Raw genomic sequence first — 27,990 nt, 5'->3', positions numbered from 1 at the left:
GACGGCGACAGCGGCGGCGGCGCTGCTACCGGTGGCCAGCTACGGGGGCAGCAGCCTGAAGATGGCTGAGTCTCCGGAGGAGGTGGCCGTGCTGGTGCAGCGGGTGGTGAAGGACATCAACAGCGCCTTCAAGCGCAACCCGCACATGTGAGTGAAGGAGAGCACGCGCGCGCGCGCCGAAGGAACGCGGGACGCCGCCGTCTCGTCCGCGGGTCCCTTTTTCGCTTTGCTTCGCCTCGCCTCGCCTCGTGGACGCGGCGGCGGCGGGAGACCCCTTGCCTCTCCTCGACGGGAGGGCTTGCGGGGCTCGGCTGAGTTGTCTGGATGAGGCCGGTAAACACCCCACCCCACTACTGTTGATTCTCTCTCTTTTGGAGAGGCGGCGGGTGAGGGAGCCGAGTTGGAACTCCTGCCGCTGGACGAGAGAGTAACTTCGAAGTATAAGGCTGGAGGGGGAGGACGAGCTGAAGTTCCGGGGATCCTATCCGTTTACCGAACGGAACTCGTGGCTTTGCATTTTGTTTTTAGACGAGGGCTTGCATTATGACCCGGGCTTCAACAGAACGGCGATGAGACGTCAGGTTTGCCGGAGAAGAAAGCTGAACGTGAGGAATTGGTGAATTTGGTGCTGGCTCACTTCGAAAGTTTGCGTGTCCACGCAGTAGCAAGGGAAGATAACGTGCTTTTTAATTTTCAGAGTTGGATGGTAAGCTTTCCATTCCAAGCTCTTCGTCTGAACGGCGTGTTCTCAGCTACATTCCAAAGAATCTTCTTGTTTCTTAAGTTATCTCCAGGGATGCTCCATAGGTTAATAGTCACCACGGAATCTATTTTTAATATCGCTGTGTCGCTCTAGTTTTGCAGTAGTCTGTTCTGAATAGGATTTGATATTTGCTCAGCACTTTCAGGTCATTTCTCTGTCACAAAATCAAAGAAATTAGGAGATTACGATGAAGGTGAAGAGGAGGGAATTGCATGAAGTAGTTGAGAGTTTTCCCAGGAGTGGGATGTTCTAAAATGCTCCAGATCTGTGGGTGGTGTAGGCATTTCTGACAACGTGTCTTCCAGAACAGAATTTGTGTCCATAACAATAAGACCATTATCCTGTTTTAGAATACAGTATATTACCTATTACCACTCAGATTGACTTGTTCCAGGTGAAAAATTATTCAGGTAACAAAGAGCTTTGTTTTGGATATCCTTATAATAATAATACATTATTAGTAGAAATATCTTACTGATGTATGATAGTTCACAGGTTAAAATTTTAAAGGTCATACTCATTTTTTCCTGTTTTTGCTGTTTTTGAATTGGTCTTGAATTCTGTCAACTGCCTGGGGAGGAAATTGTCTCTCGTAATATTTTGGGAAGTGATTTGCCATTACCTGTTTCCTAGGACTCACAATTCCCCAGACAACCTTGGCATGGCTGGCTGGGGAATTCTAGGATTTGAAGTCCACAAGTCTTAAAGTTGTAGTTAACTGGACCACCATCTTGATTTATCCAATGTAATAATTCGTAGGTCGTTCTAGTGACTTTGATGCCACTTGTCTTGATTATACTTTGCCTTCTGCTTCTTTTACATCCTTTAATGTTGCCAAATATAATAGATGTTCTAGTCCAGACATATCAAACTTGTGACATCACATGATGTTGCACAATGTATTGGAGCTTTTTCTCCGGCAATGGGGTGGGCGCGGTTTCCTGGTGACATGTCCGGCCCGTGGGCCGGCAGTTTGACACCCTTGTTCTAGTCCAGTGATGGCAAATCTTTTAGAGACCGAGTGCCCAAACTGCAATCCAAAACCCACTTATGTATCATCCGGTGCTGGGTGGGTGTGGCCCATTGGGTGGGCGTGGCTGCGGTGGTAATGGCAGACTGGGTGGGACTAAAAAGTTCAATCAATTCCAACTTTGTGAGATCTTTTCCCCACAAGAAGTTGAAATTGATTGATTAAACCTTTTTTTTGCCCACGGTGGCAGAGGCCTAAAGCGAAAACATTTTATAAAACCCAGCTGAAGGCCTAGGACTGGGGCGACGATGCGCGTGCCCACAGAGAGGGCTCTGTGTGCCACCTGTGGCACACATGCCATAGGTTCGCCACCACGGTTCTAGTCCATTATCTACTTGCAGATATTCCCAAAGTATGTGACTTTCTGTTTTCTGATCATCCGTTTGTGGGAGTAGTCAGTCCTTATATGGGCCAGGATCATTTTATTGATTCTTCTTACAGTCCTCAGCACTTGCAGTGTTATTGTCCAAATCATGAATCAGATTCAGAAAACCATAAAAAAATCAAGTTTTTTCTGGTTCTTTATCTTCAGTTTTCACAGCTATTTTTTACCACTAGATAAGTTGCTACTATAACTAGTCCAACATTCGTTTTCATAAGAATATCCTTATCCTTTATGCACTTGTCTAAATTTACTATTGCATTCTTATCCAGAATTACTTTTTTCACCAGGACACTATTCAATTTTATCTCTTCTGGAACAAAGAAAACAAAGCCATCTATTGTCTTCACTTCTTCATTGTCAACTGTGAGTTCACTGAGCATGATAGTTGACATTACTTTTGGCTTTTTAATATTAATGCAGGTTTTTAAATTTCCATTTTTGTTTCACAGTGTGCTACTCTAAGCCCTTTTCCATAGTTCTTTACATTCATCTAACATTACCTGAATATTTCATATTGATAAATGGTGAAACCACTGTTACTCCAGATTTGCTTTTTAAAGTACTGTAGCATCTTGTTTGTTATACTGTACTTCTGAAGAATAATAAGGTGTTCTGGCATTTTCATTAGCCTTATGTTGACTTTCTGGCATGATCTGGACAGTTAAAGGCCTTACTGCAGTCAGTGAAATCAAGGTGAATCTCCTGATTTTATTTTGCCTTCTCAATTAACCAATCTTTCTTTGCATCAGTTCATTCCTGAATATAGTCTCTTTTTACAAATGTTTTTTACCACTCTACAATGCTTTTTGTACAGGATGTTGGTATAATCTGCCCTTTTTTTTGTTCGGCTCTCTCCCATGTTTACTCTTGAGTGCTGTACTTAACTGTCCATTTCCTGTGGTTTTTCTGATCTTATTTACACTTTTTGTTGTAATTCTTGATTTAATCCCTTCCCATTTGATGCTGAAAATCTGTCTTCAATCATTAATTAGATAGTCTTACTGAGTTTTTCTTGCTTCAGTTTTTAGTATTTTCTACTTTTCATATAGCTCTTTGGGTTGTCTTTCATATGAGAAGTATATTGAATATGTTATATTCTAAGTCTGACTGCCCACTACTTTCAACTATATCAATATAGTTTTATGTAGTATAATAAAGAACTGGTTTGTTGTTTCCTCTTCTATAATTACTCTATAAACAATAATTACTCTATAAACAATAATTAAGTAAATGCATTTAGATAAAATATATCCAGTAAATTTCTAGTCAGAAATTAAAATGTTTCCAGTTGCATGAAGCATTGGAAAATATTTACCTTTTTGTATTCAATTACTGCGTTAGATGTTTGTTAATTGCTTTTGCAATTACTTGTGTTAAGAAAGCTAAATAAGCTTTATTGTGTGGAAAAAGCGAAGCATTATTCTGTGTAGTATATATATGTGTATTGAACTTTTGAAGCATCCATACATGCCCATCATAGTGTTCCCATTCGGAATATGTTATGTTATGCAGAGAAGAGAAACACAAATAAGAAATAACATACCAAAGAAAAAGGTATGAGATGGTGTAGTGTATGGGTTTTTTTATTTTTTATGTTTTGGATATCTCTCGTTGGATCATTTTAAAACTTGGTTTTGTCATCAGGCATTAGAACTTGGATTTATGGTAGAGCCTGAACAGTGTTTGCATTCATTATTGATGGGTTTTTATATATCTCAGCTATGGGTTCTGTTGTATGTTTTTTTAACATTGTTTTTATACTTGGGGTGGGTGGGTTGCATTTTGCCTTTAAGCTGTTTTTTAATTGCTGTGAGCTGCTTAGAGTCACATAGCTGAGAAGGGCAGCTATACACAACACTGAAATAATAAATACCGTATATTCTTCTGGATAAACTGAAGTTTAAATGTTTAACCGAAATATCATGAAAAATGGGCTGCCCTGGATAACACAACTTTGAATTTTTTGTATGATTTAATTTTCACAATTGGCTTATGCATAGCAGGTGCATTTTTCATGGTATGGTTAAAAATCTTTGGGTTATTTTACCTGCAGATGGCAGATTAAGTGTATACAGACTATATGGGTAGTTTTAAAAAGCTGAAGGAAAAATCCACCATACATACAAGTATATACAGTAAATAAAAAAATCAGATTTCACTTTGTCAATTTATTGAGTGAGTCTCAGTAAATATCTTTCTCTTTAAGAAGAATATGAGGGTAAAGTTAGAAATTATATATTCCAGGTTCTTTTTGAAAGATTAGAAAAATTAAAAATAACTGCTCTCTGGTTATGATTTTTTTTATTCCTAAGCAGAATTTTCAACTTCTGGCATGTTTAAATTGTCTTGTCATTTTTCCATTGAAATAAATGAAGTAATCAAAAGAATCAAATAATGACAATTAAATTGCATACAGTCTGAGAAATTTCTACGGGTAATGAAGTGGATAGTGAGCTTTGTCATAATACTACATAAAACACTGAAATAGGTTATCAGGATGTAAATGCTATTCATTCAGTGAGAATATTTGAAAATAGAAATGTCTAGGATTTACAAAATGCGTTAGTGGTTGGTTGGACTGCATTTACTTCTCACCTGCCAATTTTATGTAATTTTAGGGATAATTTTATTTGTTTTTCTAGTATAGCCATATTCTCTTTCCCAAGCATATTTAAAACATGGCAAAGCTTTTTTTATTACTGTATTTAAAAAATTTTAGAGCTTCCATTAAATATATATACAATTACAGCTTTATTATCCTCTGAACACTTGTCATAAAACTGTCTTGTAAAATCAACATATATAGGATAATGCTGTTAATTACACAAGAAGAAAATTTTAAATTGGTTACTTCATTGCAAGGAAAACAAATTAGGTAGGCAGAATGAAGTGGATAGAGCCATGGGTAGCATTAGCATTAACATTAGATTCCCCTCATGCTATATAGCATATCAGGCAGCAAGGGATCTCCCGCATTTTTGGTCTTGGTGAATACTTTAGTGTCCTTCCATGTGATGTTTAAACTCTAAGTCTTCCATGAACATTTTTCACTATGTATTTCAAGGGTGTCCTCTTGATCATTTGGTATCGGGGAGAGGGGGTCCATATCGTTGCTATCTTTGGAGATTCAGTTGTTCTCCATGCGAAGAATATGACCCGCAAGTTGGAGTCTTCTGTGTGTAACAGTGTTGTTTAGTTTGCAGGAGAAACTCTTTTGGAGCACTTCTTCGTTAAGAAGTTAGTAAGTTAGAGTTATGGGTGGGATGGAAAAAGTTTGGTCAATGCAAAAAATGGCAACATCTGATGAAAGGAAGATATAGTTAATCTAATTTTTATTATTATTTTAAGAGATGAAATTGGATTAATCCCCTGCCCTGAAGCCAGATATAATCGAAGCCCAATAGTGCTGGTTGAAAACAAACTTGGAGTGGAAAGCTGGTGTGTCAAATTTCTTTTGCCCTATGTCCATAACAAGCTTCTTCACTACAAACTAAGAAAGCAGTGGCTCAACAAAGAAGGTAAGTTACTCCATAAAGTACAAAACATTGCTGTCATAAAAGCTTTTTTCCAGCTCATATATATTTTATCACCCATGCCCTTGTGTAAAAATAACCTAATCATTCCCAGCTATCCTCAGAGAAATCTTTTTGAATTCTCAATCTAAAGCATGATTACACAATTAATATTGTACATAGTTGAATCTTTTTGTGGCTGAAAAGAATCAGTGGAATAATCCAGAGACCTTTTAGCATATGATTAGCTCATCAGTACTCCAGAGCATACCTTGTGTACATGGTTGATGGAAACATAGCGATGCAGCTGAAGAGGTAGCAGTAATGAACTTGTAAAGCAACTAGAATTTTAATGTTAAAAAAAGCTTTGGAAATTGGCAAAACAGGAATCCAAAGCATTTGCTGTAGATTAGCTACAGGTAGTCTTAAAACTTAAAACCATTTGTTTAGTGACCATTCAAAGTTACACTGGCACTGAAAAAAGTGATTTACAACTGGTCTTCACACTTAGAACTATTGCAATATCCCGACAGTCCTATGATCAAAGTTTGGGCATTTGGCAATTGATGGCTACAGTGTTCTAGAGTCATGTGCCTAACTACCCTTTCCACCACCTTCCTTGGAAAGGGATGATTGGAGACTGGATGGAATTTGTACTTAATGATTGGGTCCAACGATAGTGTTTTGAGAGGCTGTACTACATCCTCCTCCATGGCTAATGGGACCACCCTTCCCATGGAGCAGGTGATACCACCATATGCATCCAATCACAGATCACCTCCCGGACAGCCTGAACATCCATGTCTTCCTATTGTAAGGGGCTTTGTTTACTTGACTAGCCTTTTCAAGAGATGAACAATGCATTTGTTGGAATTCTAGTTCCTTTTAGGATTTCATGTCAAGATGGATTGGATATATTCTGTTTTTTGACTCAGCCAGAATAAAATAACCATCTTTTGTTTTAGCAGTTCTTCATCTTCTTCTCAAGAGCAGAAGATAATACTGACAATAGGGTTCTAGGCCACTCCATAGTGAGAGGGATCTAATCAAGCTTCTCTCCTTGAGATGAGGAAAATCACTTACCTAGAGAGTGAAGCAAATTGTTGCTTGCCAGAAGAACTTCAACTGATTTATATGAACCATTCATAGCAGTAGAAGATCATTATGCTTTATGTAAACAGCCACCCTCTCTCAAGTGTCTTTTTCTACCAAGCTGAAATACAGTATTCCCAGAGAATACAGGCAATTTGGGAATAACCACTGTTTTATCACATTACAAGCAAGAGAAGATAAAATTTAGAAATGGCAACCTGATCATTTCAAGGAAAAGAAAATAAGCCTCTGAGTTCCCATCTCTCATTTTAATTTCTACTGTCAGCAAGAAAGTGATAATGATGATGTCTAAGGGACTACTTGCTTTTTAATGCCTAATTTGTTGCTGTCATCCCTGTTGGCAAGAGTGTAGAAGACTTAACTAATAAAGAATAGAGAAATGGTCCAAATGATAGTCTCTTTCCTAAATTCTTTTCCTAAATTCCACAGAGCCACCCCCAAATTTAATGAGGAGCAGAGCTACAGAGAGGAAGGAACATTTCTTTCTCTTTAATGCAAGTTGAGGAAATCAAGACCTGATTTTTAGCCTTGATTTTAATAATAAAAGTTTAAATAGATTTAGTTTTATATTGACTTTAATCTATTTAAATAAAAATGCTAGTACATTTTATAAACATAGATGTATCACTATCTTTATTGCTTTTTTGCATTTTATTTTGATCGTGCTAATTAAATTGAAAATGTGATATATTATCACATCTTGTAGTATTGAAAGATAACATGGTGTTATTGCTGTGATATACAGGGTGTATCAAACAACAGGCCTCATGGGCCAATCAAAATATATTTTATTAATATTTTTTCATAGAAATTGTTACTGTACTTAGGAATGTATAAAGGTCACGCATCAAATGAGTAAGGAACTATTTAAAAGAAAATGGTAACCAATTCAAGCTTTTAATATAATTTATACTTTAAATTCTCTGCCAGAGGTCCTCAACCTCCAGGCTGCAGCCCACTACCGGGCCTTGAGCCTTTTGGAACCAGACCATGGAAGTGGGGTGGCTGTGTGTGTGTATCGCCACTTGTGTGAGCAGTGGGGCAACTGCATGAAGGTGCACTCTATTTGCGTGAGTGGCAGGTACACATCCCTGGTGGTCGCACAGATGGAGCTACATGTGCTTGCTCGCCACATGTGGGGGACTGTCCCCTTTGCCCCCCCCTCCGCCAGTCATCAAAGCCAAAAGGTTGGGGAACTCTGTCTATGGGCTCTGACTTTTGGTGTACTTTGTATATTTATATTAACATATGGTACATATTTGTTGTACCAAATAATCATTGTACAAATTGCATGCATTAATATAATAAAAACAGAATGGATGCTATACTTCTCCCAGTACTATAAATTGCTTGCTGACATTTATAATAAAAATCTTAATTAAAATCAAAGACTCCCTGCAGTTTTGCTCAAACCTTGCATGACTGCATGTGCACATCGTCTAACTTTTTTTAAAAAAAATAAGAGTAAACCATAAATAGACAAGTGAAGATTATGCTTAGAAACCTGACTGTCTAACTATTGAGAAGATGAAATGAAATAGAAATGTTTTACTGAAGAATTCTCTGTAGAAATTTATTTGTTTTAGGTTAATTTCCTTTTGCTGGATATTTTCTGATAAGAAACATCATTTCTTTGAAATCATCCGCCACAATTTCAGTTCACACTATAGGTTATTTCCATACTGGTTCTCATGCAATTTCAAATTGTAATGAAGTCATAGTTACATTTGAAATTTCTCAGAAGGTCATTTTTTACCTGCAGAATACTAGATTTTTCCATTATAAAGTAAAACCTTTTTTTTAAGCACAATTGTCTCTTGTTTTTAACCATTGCTGTCAGGACCCACCCCAAACCACGTCTTAGGAAGACAAAATTCTTGGAGTCAAATCTATTCCAAAAAGAATCTTTACTATGACATGCTTGGTTGTAGGAAATGAGACAGGACTTAATATTATTCCACGAACTAAACCCTTATATAGAGTTCCCGGTTTAACCCCCCTTAGCCCCATTTGGTCAGTCCCCCATCCTTTCTCTCGTATCATCCCTCTCGTGGGAAGAAGGAACTTAGGACCTTTCATGTTTATTGCTCTCTTCCGTGACACAAGCCAGATGCTAGCCCTCCCTTTTGTTTCCCCAGTTCAAAAGGCTTCTCCTTTCCTTTGAAATGCCTAATACCGGTTCAATACACATCCATTCTCTTCTCTTCGGGAGATGGCAGAATCCATGGAATAATGTTTTAAACATACATTTATGAATATGATATAAATGGATTCTGACAATTGCATCCCATCACATGCCCTGTATTTTTCCATAATGTGTAACCTCTAAACTGCATTGTGTTTGTTTGTTTTCTTTTGTCACTTTTTATACTGCCAGTGTTCTTCCTTCGCCAGTTCTGTACATCCTGCTCTCCCTTTTACGGTTTCCAAAAGTCTCCATGCAGTGTCATATTTCTTTTTCTTCCTCTTTGTTCATTTCTTTCTTTCCTTTTTAGTTCATCTTTCAGTTTATTGTTTTCATAGTGCACTTGCATCTATGATGGGGAAGCTTTTAAGTTTCAACTGAAAAAGAAGAATATTTTCCTTCTTTCCTTTTTAATGTGATTTTGATGGACTTTGGGCCTTTTTCATGTGAAACTGATTCATTAGTTGCATCATTTATTGCATTGCTAACATAGTGTCTGATGCTTCTGCTTACAGTCAGAATGTAGAACCTTTAGTCTCCCAAATATTGTTGAACTGTAACTCCCAGTATCATTAGCCATTTCAGATGTTCTGATACAAAATAATTGGTGCATAATTTTGGATAAATGTTTCACATCTCCTACAACTTCAAAGGGTTTGAAAAAAGGGATAAAAATCTTGTCAACATTACACAAATAACAGCATGTATCACACATTAAGTATAATGCCAAAAAAATTTGCACCATAAATGTATATATGCCTTTTAATAAAATATTTAATCCTCTTTTTCTCTGTTTAGAGTTGATAGATATCACATGTACCTTGTTGTTGCTGAATCCAGATTTCACTACTGCATGGAATGTAAGGTAAGATTAGCAAATACACATACAAAGACTTTTGCTGATAGCCTCATGTTTTAGATTTCATGGATTTCATGGATTTCATGGATTCCTTTCTTCTCTAAGTTTACAAAAGACTACTTATGAGTAATCGTATAAATTACAGATTACAGAAAATCTTATGTATAATTATTTTTAAATCAGTATATCTGTTCAACTGTGTAATAAAATGTGCATTTATATATGGATAGTTGTGCAATATTATATTTTATTTATCAACATTTTTAAAGTACTTTTTGAATATAAAACTCTCAAAGCAATATGCAAAACAAATTGTCAGCCATGCTAGATAGATTAGACTGGGAAATCAATTCTGTTGTTGTTAGTTGCGAAGTCGTGTCTGACCCATCGCGACCCCATGGACAACATTCCTCCAGGTCTTCCTGTCCTCTATCATCTTCTGTAGTCCATTTAAGCTCACGCCTACTGCTTCAGTGACTCCATCCAGCCACCTCATTCTCTGTCGTCCCCTTCTTCTCTTGCCCTCAATCTTTCCCAGCATTAGGCTCTTCTCCAGTGAGTCCTTCCTTCTCATTAGGTGGCCAAAATACTTTTACTGAGATTAGCTATAACAACAGAATCTTGCAAGTCTGATTGTGCTTATACCTTGTAATCCTCCTCCTTAAACATTGGTGAATTTGAAAGACATCTACCTGAGTCACTTCCAAATGCTGCCTCCTTGTTCTCATGCGTATACAAATTTATAAACACCCATCTTTTTTAGAAACTGGTGTAAAATTTATTATGCTCAATTGTACATTGGTATCCCAGGTCAAACTAGATATGATTTGGAAGATATAAACCTATGGCTAAAAGCAGAAACAAGCTCAGGCTTAATCCTAGCAAAATTGGAGTTATTGTTTCTTCAAAAATATTTTGGTTCTGAGATGGGTGCACGTGGCCTGTTTGCACATGCATGAATGGGGCTGCTAGCGCTGGGTGGGTGTGCGCAGCCCGCTCAGGCATGCACAAATGGGGCTGCTAATGCTGCACCAGTGTATCTGATGCCATTTGCATGCACGCATGCACGCACACTGATTTGAAACATGCTCTCCTTCCCTCTGGCCTGTGAGCCTGGAAAGGTTGGAGACCTCTGCTTTAGGCCATGTTTTGAAATATCCCAGAACTGTCCACTTTTAAATTATTGTTGAATTTTTTATAGAGATATATTAAAGGTTGGGAGGACATGCTGAATAAGCTGCCCAGTGAAAGATGAACACAGGCATGAAGTCAGAACACGATAATTAAATGAATGAAAAGATTGAATCTGAATCCTGCAACACTGGCTTTTGTTGCTTGTAATAAAATAACTCGATGGATTAATTACATGCTTTTTCACTAAGTCTTCAGGTTTGATATGTAATCTCCACTTTAAGTTCTGATCACCACTGTGCAGGTAAATCCTGCACTTTCCAGTCACCTCCCAAGAGGTTATTAAGATTCACTTCTTGCTGTATTACATTTTATTTTTGTATGCTAATTATGACTAATACAAGAATAAAATTGTGTTTTAAGGACTAGTCATTTTTACTGATAAATGGGGGAAATAATCAAAACTTCCATATTATTAAATCATTCTTCAGTTTCACGTTCTACTGAAGAAGATTGATGGAATATTTTGTAAAAATGTCATTTTTACATCTTAGTTTAATTTTAGTTTTGTAATTTTGGTGTGCCAGTTTTTAAGTAATTTGCAAATAGTGATTAATGTTATTCATATAAGGCCTGAATTATTTAATAGGAACTCTTCAACTAGCTGAAGAATTGCATAAATACACATCAGAAATTGAACTCCATGTTGTGAATGCACTTAGGAGGTTATATGACAGCCCTGCCAGTTGTCAGGCGCAGATGCACCTTCTTGCTAATGTATTGCACAAATGCTATGCAACCAGATTCATTCATGTCTACATTTTAATACATGGAAGAGTATAGAAAATAGTGATATCTGAAGCAGCTGTAATTAGGAGAATAGCTATTAGTGAAAACAGCTGTTTCTTTTCACTAAGAAAAGCATTGAAAATTCAATGGAAGAGGTTTCCATTAATTTAATTTATTCCATTTGGTCATATCTAGCGTCAATATTGTCTTGCTATACAGTAGTATCACCAAATCTGTCATCTTCTCTTGTAACTTCATAAGATTTTTTTCAGTGAATTGTAATACCACACCATCTGCAACCTAGCAGTTCGAAAGCACGTAAAAATGCAAGTAGAAAAATAGGGACCACTCCGGTGGGAAGGTAACAGCGTTCCGTGCTCCTTTGGCGTCTAGTCATACCGGCCACATGACCACGGAGACGTCCTCGGACAAACGCTGACTCTTCGGCTTTGAAACGGAGATGAGCACCGGCCCCTAGAGTTGGAAACAACTAGCACGCATGTGCGGGGGAACCTTTACCTTTACCTTTAAAAGAGGACTATAGGAAACCTTTGGTTGTCTATGCCAGGGCTTTTCAACTGGTGGTATACGTACCAACGGTGTTACTTTAGCACCCGGCAGGTGGTACGCAACCCATAGCCAAGTGTAGTGGGGGAGGGAATGAGCTAAAGCGGCACCACACAGACCTGGAGGAGATCAGCCGGAGCTGCAGGGCTTGGCAGAAGCCCTGGGATCTGCACACGCCGCTACATGCTGATTGGAGCTTCAGGCGCACCCCGGAAAAAAAAGGGAGGAGGAGGGTGGAGAGAGGAGAAGCTATAAAAGGAGCAGGTATGGCGGGAGAGGGAGAGGAATAAAAGCACACAGAGAAAGAGAGAAGAGGCTTTTGTTAGCGAAGCGGTAAGAGAACAAGTGGCCTTTGCGAGCAAAGTGTGAGTGAGTGAGAGAGCGAGAGAGGAGCTTTTGCAAGCAAAGGATGAGAGAAAAAGGGAAAAGTGAGGGGGAGAAGGGAAAAAGAAAAGGCATTGGCTTCTGAGTTCCTCTGTTGCAGTAGAAGGAAGCATTAATATTGAACCTCAACTTTTTACTTTTCCATAATATTATAAACTAGCCATTTCTATAACAACAAATGAATCTAACCAGTAAAGCCCAACCCACCCTTTTTTTAAAGTCATCAAGTTTTTGACACCTTGCTAAGAACTGGTGATACTCAAATATTGTCATGTCCTGAAAGTGGTACAATCTGCGAAAAGGTTGAAAAGCCCTGGTCGATGCTACATGTGTGTTGCTTTTGGGAGGATTGTGTTACCTACTTGGATTTAACATGGTGTTTAGTCTGATTTTTGTGGCTTTGTAAAAGTAAAGAGTGTTTTTTTACACCCTTATGGCAGATGGCATGGTTCAATATTGCAATAGCAAATGATAGGGTTTTCACATTTGAGTCCACTTATGCTTCTTGAAGATGGAGGATGCATCATATTGTCCTAAATAGTGAAAATAATGCAAGTAAGACAAAATAAGAGACATCACTCCCTGCCACATCCTTCACTGAGGGTTTTGCCCAGGAATGTACCTCTTTCAAAATGTTAATCCCATTCCAAAGGAATCAAAGACTGATATCATCACTACTCTTCTACTGATTAGGGTTCTTACAGGAAAGCTGTTGGTTAACTTGTTACCTTTCTCCATTAAAGAGGAAGGACAGAAACACAAAAATCTCTGGGGGACAATTAGCAATGCTGAGGAGGGGGCATGGCTATGGGCTGAAAATGGGGTCATGGGATCACCTTTTGCGACCTTCCAATGAGCAAAGTCAACGGAGAAGCTGGATTCACTTAACAATTGTGTTACTAACTTAATAGCTGAAATAATTCACTTAACAACTGTGGCAAGAAAGGTCATAAAATGGTGCAAAACTCACCTATCTCACTTAACAACAGAAATTGTGGTTATAAATTCGAGGAGTGCCTGTATATTGTTACGAAGCATTTCTTGCATATTAACTTTCATTTTGAAATCTGCCATGTGTGTATGTGTGTGTATATTCAATATTTAGAAATACACAACTTTGTATTTAGAAGCACACAATTGCCACATTCGTGTATGGAGGGGACTCCTGTTCTGGATCAATATCTGCTGAGCCCAACAGTGATCCTGGCTGATGGCTTGGTAGCACAGGATCTACTTGTGATGATACATCCTCCTGGTCATCTTCCTCATCTGATACTGTAATGACTTTTCAGGCCAGGGCATAGTTGTGCAGTTCTAATATTATAAATCTGATGCTTTTTATTAATGTTTAAATAGATATGCAATGGATAATGTAACATTAATTTTATTAGGTAGAAAGTGTTCTGCAAATTACCTTTAGTAGCTATGTCTTTGATTTTTGTTTCAGAAAAGAATTGATGCTGTCTGGCACTTTAAATCCCATTAAAGACTTACATCTTGGGAAATTGGCACTAACCAAGTTTCCAAAAAGTCCAGAAACATGGATTCATAGGTTTGTGGTTTTACTTCTTTATACTGGAATACACATTTGTGTTGTCTCTGTGAGGTCAGTGACAGATGTCATCTGAGAAAAAAAGGGAAGCATTAGGCAGGTCTTTGCTGTAGAGTATTTGCGTGTGTGTGCGCGCATGTGCATGCACCTATACATATTTCCAGTGTGTACATATCTCTGAATTGTTTGCAGCTACCCAATAAATTAATCTTGTAATCATAGCTATTATCAAAAACAAATTCTGAATTTTAAAGTGGGAAAAAGAAGTCAAAGCAGGAAATTATAAGGAAATAGTAAGTTTACATTAGTTTAATATTGTGGAAAAAAAGATGAAAAATATACCTTAGGTTAGAAATTCACATTTGTTTTACTTCCGTTATATACAAGAATTGTTAACCTTTGTTAACAGCTCCTTTGTTAGTCCTTTTAAATGAGCAATAAAATAAATCAGGAAGCCATAACTAACCATCATACTGAACCAGGAACAATCCAGCATTTTGTATATATAGTTTTAAATATTTGCTCTGCATATGAAATAAATTTGAAACAAAGGCTTGTATGTGGCTTGTTCAAATCATGACATCCTAAGCTTGGGACTGAATAGGTGTATGGTCAGTATTCAGGACTTATTTGAATATCAGTTTTTAAAGGACGTATTGCCATAAAACAGGAGTTTATTGGTTGGAATGATTAACAAAATTTCATTATCTTAGATAATATTTTACAGTGTAATTGAACTTCTTTTCAAATATTTTTGTTATTTATTAAGAAAATTTATATGGCTGCATGACTCACTCATGGTGATTCTGGGCAGAATATAAATATCTTTATATGCTGTATTAAGAACTAATTTAATGACATAATGAATAAAAATGTTTTCATTAAATTGGCTTTTGCACTTTTAATTCTGCATAACCAGACGATGGGTTCTGCAACATTTAATTCAGGAAAACTCCTTGCCCGCTCTTGTGACTAAAGGGAACTTAGAAGTATTACCCACGGAAAAAATACAGCGGCTGGTGAAAGAAGAAATGGATGTTTGTTGTGATGCTGCTGGACGATATCCAAGTAATTATAATGCCTGGTCACATCGTATCTGGGTGTTGCAGAATTTGGCAAAGCTCAATACAAAGGTATGGGTGCAATAGAAGTTCTACATGTGTTTGTTGGCACATTTTTTGAAAATATTTGCGCTGAATTCAATTAAGTATGACTAACAAGTGGTAAGAAAATAATAAAAAGAATTGATCTAATTCATGCAAAAAAAAATAGATTAAAGCTGAAGGTTAGCTGAGTTCTAACCTTTGACAGAAATCAGTAGAAAAAGAAAATAGGGTGAAAATGAAGGCTTCTATGAAAATAAACATGGGATGACAGGGCTTCACCGTTCTTGTTTGAGCTTGGAAGTTAAGCAAGCCTGCTTAGTCCTAGAATTTGTGGTTCTCAACCTTGCCTTCACCATGGATCGCGTTTAAATACTTTTTGTGGCCACAAACTATGGCCATGGACCCCCAAGACTTAATTCAAGATTTAAATCATAACAATTCTTCAAGTCTTTGTGGACCCCCTGCAATCACATTGCGGTTTCCCAGGAGCCCATGGACCACAGGTTGAGAACTACTGCGTTAGGGAATTCCAAAGCTTTAAGATAAATTGAGAAGTTGAAAAACATTCTGGAAGAAATAACTTTTGTAATGTTGCCCCCCTCTATGTGACAAAATGACATAGATGTGTCAATGAAGTAACTAGGAGTCAAGCTCGAAATGAGGGTATCTTTACTGTTACTACGTTTTGTTCAGCAGATAATTAAATGCCATTTCTTTTCATTTCTACTATCTTAAGATCTTAAATTTAAATATGAGAGCCAATAAGATGAAGTGGTGAAATCACCAGGTTAGAAACCAAAAGACTGTGGGTTCTAATCCCACCTTAAGGCACAAACCCAGCTGGGTGACCTTGGGCTGCCATTCTTTCTCAAGCCACTTCCAAAAATCTTGCCAAGAAAACTGCAGGGACTAGTCCAGGCATTCACCAGGAGTCAACATTGACTCAAAAGTACAAAAGGTAGGGAGAAAAGCATACATCAAAACAGTGCATCGTAAAAATGCAAATTATATATCAGTATAATTTCAAACAGATGATGCACTTTAGAAACACCATAGTTTAATTTATGAGTGTCTTTCAGATTATCTAAGCTTATGCTGATGTAATGGATTAGCATGACATTAAACAACTGGAATCCTGTTCACAAATTTTCAAAATACGTTATTAACAAAAACAAATGCCTATTGCAAAACAGCTGGTTCTACCCTTTTGAGAAATATCCAGAGTGTCCTCTAAAGTGAATTCTGTGAACCAGCTGGAATCTTGTCATATCCATCTTAAAATCTAAAAGGAAATTATAATTATTAGATTTAGTATGGTTGGTTGCATAGTCAGCCAGATGTTTAGACTGGGATTTGGCATTTTTGTCACCTAAGGAGTCCTTTCTAACGACCTGGAATGGGCAGATGTTGCATTTCATGTAATAACAAAAGTGTAAGTAGGCCATAACTGGTGGTCCTGATGGAGCGGGTAGATAGTAGATCAGGGGTGTCAAACTGCTGGCCTGCGGGCCAGTTACATCATACAGAGACTGCGCCCACCCCAGCTCCGGCAATGCAAAAAACAGCGTGATACATTGCAACACGTCATGTCATGTGGTGAGTTTGACACCTATGTTCTAGATCAAGTAAAGTACAGTACCGACATAAACTGTGTGCACAATTATTAGGCAAGTGAGTATTTTGACCATATCATCATTTTCATGCATATTTTCCACCTTCAAGCTGTATAAACTTGAATGCTTATTGTATATAAGCATATCAGGTGATGTGTATTTGTGTAATGAGGGAGGGTGTGGCCTATATGTGCACCCCATATAAAGGTGTGTATAATTATTAGGCAGCTTCTTTTCCTCAGGCAAATGGGCCAAAAAAGAGATTTAATTGACTCTAAAAAGTCTTTCAAAGAGATGCAGCACTCTTGAAATTGCTAAGATATTGGGGTGTGAACCCTCAAAGGTTTTGTTGCAAACAGAATGGCAAGAAATGGGTTGAGAAAAAAAGACGCACATTAACTGTCAAAGATCTGAGAATAATCAAACGTAAAGCTACTAGGAACCCACTATCCTCCAGTGCTGTCATATTCCAGAACTGCAACCCACATGGAGTGCCCAGAAGTACAAGATATTCAGTGCTCAGCGACATGGCCAAGGTAAGGAAGACTGAAACCCAACCACCACTAAACAAGACACATAAGTTGAAACAGCAAGACTGGGCCAAGAAATATCTGAAGACAGATTTTTCAGACGTTTATGGACTGATCTGATGAGATGAGAGTGACTGACTGACCAGATGGATGGGCCCATGGCTGGATCAGTATCGGGCACAGAGCCCCATTTCGACTCAGATGCGAGCAAGGTGGAGGTGGGGTGTTGGTATGGGCTGGTATTATTAAAGATAAGCTAGTTAGACGTTTTCAGGTTGAAGATGGACTCAAAATCAACTCCCAAACCTACTGCCAGTTTTTAGAAGACACTGTCCTCAAGCAGTGGTACAGGAAAAAGTGCATTTTTCAAGAAGACCATGATTTTTATGTAGGACAATGCTCCATTGCATGCATTGAAGTACTCCAGTGCGTGGTTAGCCAGTAAAGGCCTTAAAGATGAATGAATAATGACATGGCCTCCTTCCTCACCAGACCTAAACCCTATTGAGAACCTGTGGGAGATTTACGGTGAAGAAAAACAGTACACCTCTCTGAACAGTGTCTGGGAAGCTGTGGTTGCTGCTGCAGAAAACATTGATAGTCAACAGATCAAGAAACTGACAGACTCCGTGAATGAAAGGCTTATGACTGTTATTGAAAAGAAGGGTGGCTATGCTGGTTACTGATTTTTTCTGTGTGAAATGTCAGAAATGTTTATTTCTACATTTTGAGTTTTTGTTTATTCTCACTATAACAGGTGCAAATGAATGAGATGGGCACATTTTCATTTTTTGTTTAGTTGCATATTAATTCTGCACACTAATAGTTGTCCAATAATTATGCACACGTAGATATTCTCCTAAGGGACGCGGTGGCTCAGTGGGTTAGGACGCTGAGCTTGTCGATCAGAAGGTCAGCAGTTTGGCGGGTCGAATCCCGAGTGCCGCGTAACAGAGTGAGCGCCTGTTACTCGTCCCAGCTTCTGCCCACCTAGCAGTTCGAAAGCACGTAAAAATGCAAGTAGAAAAATAGGGACCACTATGGTGGGAAGGTAACAGCGTTCCGTGCGCCTTTGGTGTCTAGTCATGCCGGCCACATGACCACGGAGATGTCCTCGGACAAGCGCTGGCTCTTCGGCTATGAAACGGAGATGAGCACTGGCCCCTAGAGTCGGAAACGACTAGCACGCATGTGCGGGGGAACCTTTACCTTTACCTTTACCTTAGATATTCTCCTAAGAAAGCTGAAACCTTACTTTTATTTTATATTCAGGTTTGAGGTTATTAACATTTCGGATTGACCAAGAGCACTGTAGTTGTTCAGTAAGAAAATGATTCCTGCCAAATGCAATTTGCCTAACAATTGTGCACACTGTATATGGAAGTAGTACTGGTTAAAGATTGGGTGTGTGTATGTGCAACTTCTAGGCATCATTGCCAGTTATGATAAAGGAACATGGCAGTGGTGGGAAAATGGTATGTTTTATCTATGCCAGGAGAAATTGATATACCAGCAGTGGTTGGGTTAGCATCTGTGTAAGTTTTGCTTTTGTTTTTAATTTGGCTGTGTTTTGTTTTCCATGTTTGGTATGTATCGTAGACTCCTTGCAGTAGCTCCAGAGCTCTGCAGAAGTCCATAGTTTAGAATACATTGTCATAAAAGATAATTTGAAGGTGAAAGCTGATTAGTGTTTGTGCTGAATGCTTCATTCTGTTATGTTTTTAATTCTCAGATTCTTCTTGATGAACTTTCTTCCACTAAACGCTGGGTCTCCATGCATGTTTCAGACCATAGTGGATTCCACTACCGTCAGTTTTTATTAAAATCTTTGATTGTCAGAACTGGGACTGACTGTATTATAAAGTTATGCGATCATCCAACCAATCAACAAACATCTTGTCTTCCAAAAGATGAATCGGATGAAGGTGCAGAAGCTTTTTGCATGGAAAAGCAACAGCCAGATCACTCGCTGTTTCTGAAAGAGGAAATAGGGCTCTGCACTGATTTAATTAACACTTACCCAGGGCATGAAACGTTATGGTATCACAGGTAAGAAAATTTACATAATAGAGGATTGAAAAGGACAGTTACCCCTTCAAATCTGATGCACTTTTTTCCAAGTCATGTTTCCCTTTCTGGTATCTTGTGATAAGTTGTATTCCTCCTCTAAATTCCCAAGGGTCTAGAACAAGTTTGTTGAGGATGTATGAAGAATACAATAGTAATGAGAATATGATCCGTCAGCAAGATAAATTCTGCTGACAGATGGGCAAAATGATACAAATATTGTTTTATTGCTTTTTCAGGGAATTCACAGTGTTAGCTATTGTATTCAGACATTATTTACAAAATGTAAGTTATGTTAAGTTGGAGCTTTGCCCTTCAAACTTTCTGTTATGCTCTATATTTAGAAGAGGAACAGAGCATGCTAAAAGACATAAAAGTTTGATTTCCATATGTTTTTTGTTCTTTAAAGACGCCAAGTCTTCTACCTTCAAAACCACTTAAAGAAGTGTCCAGTTCCAAGCATCTGGTCATCCACTTCAAACAGTAAGGATGGAACAGTTAATAATTCACATCCCCATGTTACAACTGGCCATACCACACAAGCCATGGATGTTGACGGTTTAACTGAATGCAACAAACAAAGCTATAGTCAAGAAACCAAACGCCTGAAGCGTGCTCCTATGCAGGACTGTATCAGCGTGGAAGAAGAATATAAGTTCATTGATCATGTTTTGTCAATGTGTAGGGAGGCGGATCAGGCAAGGTTTGCAAGTTCATACAGAAAATGGCTAGTTTCTTTTCTAGGTCAGTGAAGATCTTTTAAAACTCTTTAGGGTCTTTGTTTAGTGCAATATCCTCTTTACAGACAGGTGTACTTAGGACCCCTGGCACTTTTCACCCTTCTGTTATTCTTGTCACTGCTAAACTTCATTTACTGATGTTGGGTTTAGTTCTATTTATATTTTTAAAAACACTTTGTGTTAATTTTTATGGATCTTTGTAGGATAGCCCCACCTAAAAAGGAATTGCTTAGTGTTAATATAAATTAAGTGCAAATTTTAAAGTAACTAATATAACTGGAGTAATAGGAAAATAGAAAGGTAGATCTACTGGTGAACAATGATTTCATTCTTAAAAATACCTCGTCCATAATAAATGCACCTAATCAAAGTCATTGATCGGTGAAAACAATGGAAAATCATTCAGCACGGCAATGTCAAAATGGTTTTGAGTACAAGTCTTCATTTTATAATTGCATTGCATCACTGCTCTTCTGACCTCTTCTTATTTCACATTTGAATTGCTCCGATAATCTTACAGTCCTATGACTTTTTTATTATTATAGTGAAAGTGGGATGTGGTTATATGAAATTGGATAGTTATGTAAAAAAAATGTCTACCAAACTAAAACTAATCATTCAACATAAGAACACTGGTGTTTAGGTTTTCTCTGGCTTTTGTGAACTTGGAGGGTTTCGTGAATTTGATGGTTGGAAGATATGGAAATACAAGAAGATGACCAAGGAACAAAATTCTATCTAATCTTATCCCTGCCTGCAATTGTCTTGGCATGTGCAGATTTTCTTTTCCCAAAACATATAAAGCATTTCATACTTGGATTTTTATTGTATGTGATGATATACATGATAGGTTCTGGGTATGATAGACAATATGCTGACCATGGATGTTATCTTTGTAATGATACTTCACTTAATGGACAATCTACCATGCACTGGGACTCACTCATCTTCCATTTATTGCAACAGGACCATGTATGGTTCCTTTGCAAGACCCATTTAAATCACTTGTGGAAGTACAGTGCTCAACAGAATGATTTGCTTGTTTGAGTTTTCTTCAGGTCATCCACGGGCAGGAAAGAAGAAAATGTGGAGGTAAGATTAAGCAAATTGTTCATGATGGGGCAGACAATTTCTTCTGTTCTTGAACTGGATTGAGTTTATGGAGGCTTTCAAAGAAACTAATGAAATACAACTTGAAATCCATTTTTGTTTTGTTTTGTTTTAATTTTTTACTCTGAAATTCAAGTTAGATTTGCTGCAGTTACATAGAGGCAACTGTGGCTATTCAATTTGCTGCCCTTTGGTTATAGAATAAGGTCAAATTCTGTCTTTAAATTTGCATTTGTATCTCCCAGGGAAAGCACTAGGGATTGTATATGCCAGGGGTGTCAAACTCGCTGCGTCACGTGACGTGTCACGATGTATCGTGACTTTTTTCCCCTTGCCGGAGCTGGGATGGGTACAGCTTCCACATGACACATCTGGCCCATGGGCCAGCAGTTTGACACCCCTGGTATACGCAATAAAACCAAATTCCAAATCTAGAGTTAAATTGCAGAGTATTTCTGTATTTTAATCTTTGCTTATAGCTTGCAAAATACAGAGGGTATGTTTGAAGGGTTTACAGATATATTACCAGAATGACTGAAAAATGTAGTTTTAAGATTCAGAGAAATACCGGTAACAGATGAACAATTCCATCAGAAATGGAAGAACAAACAAAAACTTGCCTTTTGGAGTCCTAACTGCATAATATTAAGGGCCTGTTGCAAGCAAACTGGAAGTTAAATAAATGAGCATAGCAAGCATATTTTCTGAAATGTGGGATTGCCTAGAAATACAAATCCACACAAACATGACAGGCATCTCCAAATGCTATACATGGTATTTATTTAGACTATAAATGAAAACTTCTGCAGTTGGATTAATTGAGAATTCATTTGTGAACACTAATTTGACTGGTTCCTTTGAAGTCTCAGAATGGGAAAAATTGCATACAAGCATCACATATATTTAACTATGCCTCTGGGCGCTAGTGATTATTACCATACATTAAAGGCACCTAGCAGAGCTCTGCACTACTAAATAGCAATATATTAAGCACTTAGCATGTCAGAAGTCAAAATACTGGGACCTAATAACTCAACCATGACGCTAGTGAGGAAACACCTGACCACCTTATCCAATACCAAGTGTTTCTTCATAAAATTTGTTAATTGTATTAATACAAGCACACTATAAGCATCACAGAATATAGTCCATGGGTGTTCTTAAGAATTCAGGAATTGCTAACAATGCAATCCTAGTTAAAAATTAGATTAGAGGCTCTGAAAATGAGGCACAACGTGCCTTTACTAGGAGAATTCTACAGGATTCATTATTTTATTCATCCTACATCCTAAATTGTGTTCATCTGCAAATAAACCTACAGACTAGTTACGTTAGCTGAGTAATTAAATATGTAGGTGTGAATGGGGGAGAATTAGATTACTCGTTTAGAGTGCTACTGAACTCAGACGACTTGTAATTAGTTAAGACTATACTCTGTCTTTGCCAGCAATGTCCATGACACAGGAGTGAATATGGAACAGCTCAACTTTTTCCTTTCTTCAGTTCATTCTAAGCCAAATTTAAATTACTCAGCTATCGTAACTAGTTTGTAGGTTTATTTGCAGATGAACACCTTCCCCCGCCCCCAATGAGTGATGTTGGGATACACACAGTTTCACCAGTCTCTTTTCAGCTCATTAGGCTATTTTTTAGGAGATCAACATAAGCAAACAACTATTAAGTACATCATTATTTGTGAATTGATCTAGAAATTAACTCGTCATCTCTGATACTTACTCAGATATAATTGCTAGTATCTTCGGGATGACAGTTGTACCTCAGATACCATTGAGGTGGTTAAACTTCTACTAGACTTCATACCATTTTTTTTCAGCTTCAGCCCTGTTTTGATACTGTTTGCATCATAGTAACCATCTGCTAAACATTCTTTTATTTTTGACTCTATATTGTTAAGCAGAACGCTTTCCATGAATACAGGTAGTTACAATGGCACTGAAAAAAGTGACCTATGAACATTTTTCACATTTTGAGACTGTTGTAACAGCCATGTGGTCGCATCATCAAAATTCAGACTCTTGGCAACCGGCATTTTCTTTATGATGGTTGCAGTGTCCTGTGATCACCTTTTGCAACCTTTGGACAGGCACAGTCAGTGGGGAAGCCAGCCTCACTTAACTTTGTTACTAACTTAACAACTGCAGTGATTCACTTAACAACTGTGGAAACAAAGGTCATAAAATGGGGCAAAATTCACTTAAATATTGTCTCTGCTTAGCAACAGAAATTTTGGGCTCAATTGTCATAAGTCGAGGACTACCTGTTTTTCTCAGTAGGGATAAATATGCTTGTCTTAATGAATAAAGATGTAATCGAATCGTTTGACTATTTCAAAAGCTTTCTTGATAGTTACATTATTGGGTTTTTCCCCCTTATGGGTTTATATTAATGTTTATCACAGGCAGAAAATGATGCTTATCCTTTTAATAAGGTCGGTATGAATGTAGCCAACACCAACAGAAGCTGTATGTTTGACCTGTATGTTTGCAGCAGTGGTTGATCTGTTTTCCCCTGCTTATTAAAACTGACAGAGTGTATATACATTGTTTTTAAATACAGTTTTGTTTTAGTGAAAGAGTTAAAGGAGAACTTAAGCAATCTACTTAAGTTATTGTGAGATGTATTGTTAGCTCTATGTAGAAAACATCAGAAAAATATGTCAGAAAAATATAGTTACATATTATACTTCAACATTAATTGGCCTTATATCTTAACATCTGCTTTAAACCTTTAGTTCATCACATCGCTTTGTCTTATCTGGAATATTATTTGCATAATAATGAAGTTTGTAACTCTTCTAAGAAAATAAATTTTTCTGCCAGTATTAGGAAATGACTGGCTGTTAGCTGTACAGTTAAATCTATATAGCCTGGTTTGGAAAGTTGCTCGGTGGTTTCCATTGAAAATAGTAGCATTTTTGGATAACATCAAGCAAAAAAAAAGAATTTTACTTCCATTCCTAGTTATTATGGATATAATTTACAATTTTACAATTTTATTTGAATGACAGGACTTAGACTGTCAACTTTTACTTGTCCTAGGTGTTTCAAGTGAAAAATGGATGTGAATTATGCACGCACCTAGACCAGTGTTTCTCAGGCTTGGCAACTTTAAAGGGATGGACTTCAACTTCCAGAATTCCTCCTTTTTTTAAAGTTGCCCAGGGTGAGAAATACTTACCAAGATACATTCCCTCAAATGATAAGAGTTTTTGTTGGATTTTAAACACTTTTTGATAAAAAGCTGGGGAATCCAGTACTCTAAATTGTTTCGGGGCAGCTTTTGTTAAAGAACAAAGCCAGTACACATTAATGAGACATTTTTCTCTCTTGCTGTGTTTAATTTGCTGTGTCCTAAGTTATTTCCTTCTTTTAAAAGTATGGTGGTACAATGAGGAAAGTTGTCTCTTATAGGTAACACTTGACTACCTCCCCAAAACAGGGATAAGGCCATCTGTTCAGGTGAGCTTCTTTTTATGTAGAACCTCATTCTTGGGGTTCAAAAAGTGAGAACTGTAGGAAGCCTATCTAATATCTTAGGAAGCACTTGTTTCAAATAGTTTTCTAAGTCAAAAATTTTTAGTGCCTAGACTTCATTTTTCCATTTCGATAAACTGAGCACTCTGCTGTTGTCAAAAGAAGGAAATGACCACATGTGGTCAGTTAATGCTTTTATTACATAGTAAAGTCAGTAGTGAAAATGGACTCTTCCCTGTGATTTCTAACTCATAATGCTAATTTTACTCAGGGCGTAGATTAACTAGTGCATTAAATACTTTTTACCATTATGTCGTCTACTGTTGTAAATACTTAAATGCCTAAAAATGGTATATTATCAATCTAGCTTTCTACCTAGTGTAACTGGTTAATGGCTTTTTAAAAAAAACTTGTTGTGGCTCTTGTTCAGTTTTCTTTGCTTTTGAAACAACTTAATTTGTCTTTTAAATAAAAATAGCTGTGGGCCTCATTGTAGGTTAAGTACCCGTCTCTTTGTACCGGAGGGTTCCTGAAATGAAGAGGTGAAATTATGTTTCACATAATTTACAAATTATTAATTTCTGCTGCTCAATATAAGTCTTAACTGAGCATGTCTTCTAATACCAAGGATATGAATCTCATGTAGATTCAATATTATGTGATTAGAGATATTATACTCTTCTTCTAAGATGCAAACCTTAGCAATTAGGTTGATATCTGTAATGCAACCAATTATTAGGAAAATATTTTCTAACATGGGGCATAATCCAATAAAACTTAAATGTGTATGTTAATTAATATTTACTCCGATGTAAAACACACTGTCTTTAGTGAGTTTACTCCCAGAGAAGTATACATAGAATTGCAGCCTAGGGCACATTTAAATCCCATTTATTACTCTGTTCTCTGAAAGTAAGACTTTAAGCGTGCTAAATATTCATACATACTCAGAAGTAAATCCCACTGTGTTCTACCAGACTACCATATCTTTGAGTATAGACCAGTACTGTATTACATTTTAAATGGGTTAGATTTACATTTTGAAATGAGTGGAAAGTATTCAGAGCTAAGTGTGAATTAAGAAAGGAATTAAACACAACAGTGTATAACAATTTGCTTTTAAAAAGCTTGTTTATTTCCACTTACATAAGAATGCAACTTACATAAGAAAGTGGATTAAAAAAAATTCATTCATTTCTTTGAAATCTTATAAGCTTTTCCTGAATTATTTTGTTCTTGTTTTTTTGCTTTACTTTGTGAAAGACGCTGTTTCCTGTCTTGGTGCCATTTCAGCATAAATTTTCCAGCAAAACTGCTTTCAGTTTATATGTTCTGTTGCTCCAAAGTAATCAAGTAGATTAATATTAATAGGAGAGCATGTCATATTAAACAGACAGAACAAAGCAAAGCTGTAGCCCATACAAAAGGAAAGCCTCGTTTCCCTCTTTGTAAATTGAGTTGTAGTGAACCATGGATTTGCTTGTAAGTCCTTCTTTCCTGAGGTTAGAAGCTTTCCCTTTTGATTTCAAATAAACCAGTCCTCCACAATATTCAGATGTTTACATAGTTCTCCCCATGTATATGTTTCATGTATTCTCATCCTAATTTATTACTAACGCCAATTTAAACACACTATAATTGTGCCAGTCTTCCACTCTGACAAGGAGGGGCAAGGGGGCAGTCGGGCTCCTTGCGCTTTTTGCTATCTCGTGAAATATTTTGTTTTTAATTACTTCAGAATCAGGCTGTTTTAAGTCTTCAGTGATGTGGGAATGCATTTTGCCATTCATTTAATTTTATGCTACCCTTCAAAATATTGTACATTGCCCTAAAACTGTTGGATAGTACAGATTGGGTAAAATTGGGTAGCATATATTAAATAAATATTAATTTATTTTTTTCTCTGTATATATTCCATGCATTGTGGAATTCCACTGGTTTGCCCTTAAGGAAAAATAATATATCTTGAGTATAGAGCAGAACACTAGTTAAAATGTTAATTTGAGTTATAGCTTCTCGTCCAATCAAATTTGTGATGTTCTTTGGATGGCTTCAAACAAATTATGTTTTTCATCCAGAAAAAAAGCAGAAGGAAGTATGTAGAAAACTATTTGCAACAAACTCATTTTAAAGTTTAAATCAGCTGACATATGCATGCTTGCTCTGTGTCTCCTGCCAGTAATTATGATAGCTTTATGGTACTTGATCAATCTGAATAGATGATTGAGCTTAGGAGTAGTTTACAGTCTTTGCAGGCTAATGATTAAGCCACATTGTAAAAGAAAAAATAGAATATATATAAATATTCTTGACAACAAAACCCTTAGATTCATACGGTTGTACTTTTGAGGCGATGAAGAATGTACTTGGATAGGCTTGGCCTCTTTCTATGCTGCACTTCATTTGCAGTAGTGTTATCAGTAGCTAATCTCAGCTACATTTACATATTTTTAAATATCATTATTTCCCACTTAAAATACTGACAAAGGATTAGAACAGTAATGGACACCTTGAAAATGCAGTTTCTTTTAAAAAATATTGTACAGTTTAAACCAGGGTTGTCCAACCTTGGCAGCTTTAAGACCTGTGGACTTCAATTCCCAGAATTCCTCAGACAGCATTCTCAGAATTCTGGGAGTTGAAGTTGACGAAGTTGGATACCCCTGGTTTAAGTTTTTTTGTTTTGTTTTTTAGGATGAGTCACTAAACAAACAGAACAGTCTGACCAGTTTGAATAAACCATATAAGTATTTTGAATTCAGGTTTATGATTTTGTCCACAGCTTGTAGATTTTTGTTGTTTTGTTGTTGGCAAATATGCCAAACTGCTTCACAGAAGGATCCATTTCTGATGCAGAAATGTGGTTCAGATTATTGGCCACAGTATTAAATCAAATACAGTGAAACTATGATGATGTGATGCAGCACAAATGTAAACCTTTTTTATGCTACAGTATTGCTTAGTAGAAGACTTAGTGATACTTTTGTGCATAATTTCCTTGATTTTGCCATTTACTACACGGTACCTATTTTGGTGCAATAAAATGTCCTTTATAGCTGC

At 37.1% G+C, this 27,990-nt stretch overlaps 1 protein-coding gene across 1 annotated transcript; it reads left to right on the top strand.

Annotated features, from left to right (window-relative positions):
* Positions 1 to 2: 2 nt before the first annotated feature.
* Positions 3 to 27,990, top strand: PTAR1 (protein prenyltransferase alpha subunit repeat containing 1). The gene is made up of 7 exons (XM_083355514.1): positions 3 to 147; positions 5,527 to 5,696; positions 9,787 to 9,853; positions 14,166 to 14,270; positions 15,190 to 15,403; positions 19,252 to 19,568; positions 19,996 to 27,990. The coding sequence occupies exons 1-7, from the start codon at positions 62 to 64 to the stop codon at positions 20,336 to 20,338; spliced, it is 1,302 nt and encodes a 433-aa protein (XP_083211640.1). The 5' UTR covers positions 3 to 61; the 3' UTR covers positions 20,339 to 27,990.

The sequence above is a fragment of the Vipera ursinii genome (assembly GCF_947247035.1).
Source record: "Vipera ursinii genome assembly, chromosome: 2".
NCBI lineage: Eukaryota > Metazoa > Chordata > Lepidosauria > Squamata > Viperidae > Vipera > Vipera ursinii.
This window is presented reverse-complemented; position numbering and strand designations above follow the sequence as displayed.